The sequence below is a fragment of the Poecilia latipinna genome, unplaced genomic scaffold (assembly GCF_001443285.1).
Source record: "Poecilia latipinna isolate Pla-1442-1.1 unplaced genomic scaffold, P_latipinna-1.0 Scaffold10418, whole genome shotgun sequence".
Lineage (NCBI taxonomy): Eukaryota > Metazoa > Chordata > Actinopteri > Cyprinodontiformes > Poeciliidae > Poecilia > Poecilia latipinna.
Window position 1 is genome coordinate 1 of NW_015123034.1, and position 740 is coordinate 740.

Consider the following 740-nt stretch of genomic DNA (forward strand, 5'->3'; position numbering starts at 1 on the left):
CACACACACACACACACACACACACACACACAGAGGGTAGTGGCTGATGGACGGTGTCCGTGTCTCTGCAGGGGACGCTGCAGAAGTTCGTGGATGATGTCTTTGTGGCCATCCTCAGCATCAAGCGTCCTCCTCCCATAGCTGTCCGGTTTTTCTTCGACTTCCTGGACGACATGGCGGAGAAACACGGGATCGACGACCCCGAGACCGTCCACATCTGGAAGACAAACAGGTGAGACCTGCTGGACTCCGTCCCCTCCGCCTGTCTCTGTGAGGTTTCTCTCTGACCCGTCTGTCTCCAGTCTCCCTCTGAGGTTCTGGGTCAACATCCTGAAGAACCCACAGTTCGTCCTGGACGTCCAGGTGACTGACAGCATCGACGCCGTCCTCTCCGTCATCGCCCAGACCTTCATCGACTCCTGCACCACCTCCGAACACAAAGTGGGACGGGTAGGACCATCTGTCCCGCCGCTGTCCATCTGCTCTGTCCCCTCCATATGACATCACACTGTCTTTCTGTCCAATCAGGACTCTCCAGTCAACAAGCTGCTTTATGCCAGAGAGATCCCGCGATACAAACAGCTAGTGGAGCGGTGAGACAGCTACTGCACCTGGTTCTAGTTCTGGTTCTGGTACCGGTCTGGTTCCGTTTCCGGTCCAGACTGGTTCTGGTTCTGGTCCAGCCTGGTTCCAGTTCCAGTGCAGTCTGGTTCCGGTTCCGGTCCAGCCTGGTTCTGGTT

General features: G+C 56.8%; 1 protein-coding gene across 1 annotated transcript; it reads left to right on the forward strand.

Annotated features, from left to right (window-relative positions):
* The first annotated feature begins 25 nt into the window (after positions 1-25).
* On the forward strand, positions 26-644 carry LOC106944452 (plexin-B3-like). The gene is made up of 3 exons (XM_015027533.1): positions 26-232; positions 303-450; positions 529-644. The coding sequence occupies exons 1-3, from the start codon at positions 174-176 to the stop codon at positions 595-597; spliced, it is 276 nt and encodes a 91-aa protein (XP_014883019.1). The 5' UTR covers positions 26-173; the 3' UTR covers positions 598-644.
* The last annotated feature ends 96 nt before the right edge of the window (positions 645-740 follow it).

Bases quoted from the DNA above. Each gene is read 5' to 3' on its own strand.
- LOC106944452 (XM_015027533.1), top strand. From the start codon at position 174: ATGGCGGAGAAACACGGGATCGACGACCCCGAGACCGTCCACATCTGG. The intron at 233-302 runs GTGAGACCTGCT...GTCTGTCTCCAG, and splicing joins CACATCTGGAAGACAAACAG to TCTCCCTCTGAGGTTCTGGG. The intron at 451-528 runs GTAGGACCATCT...CTGTCCAATCAG, and splicing joins CCGAACACAAAGTGGGACGG to GACTCTCCAGTCAACAAGCT.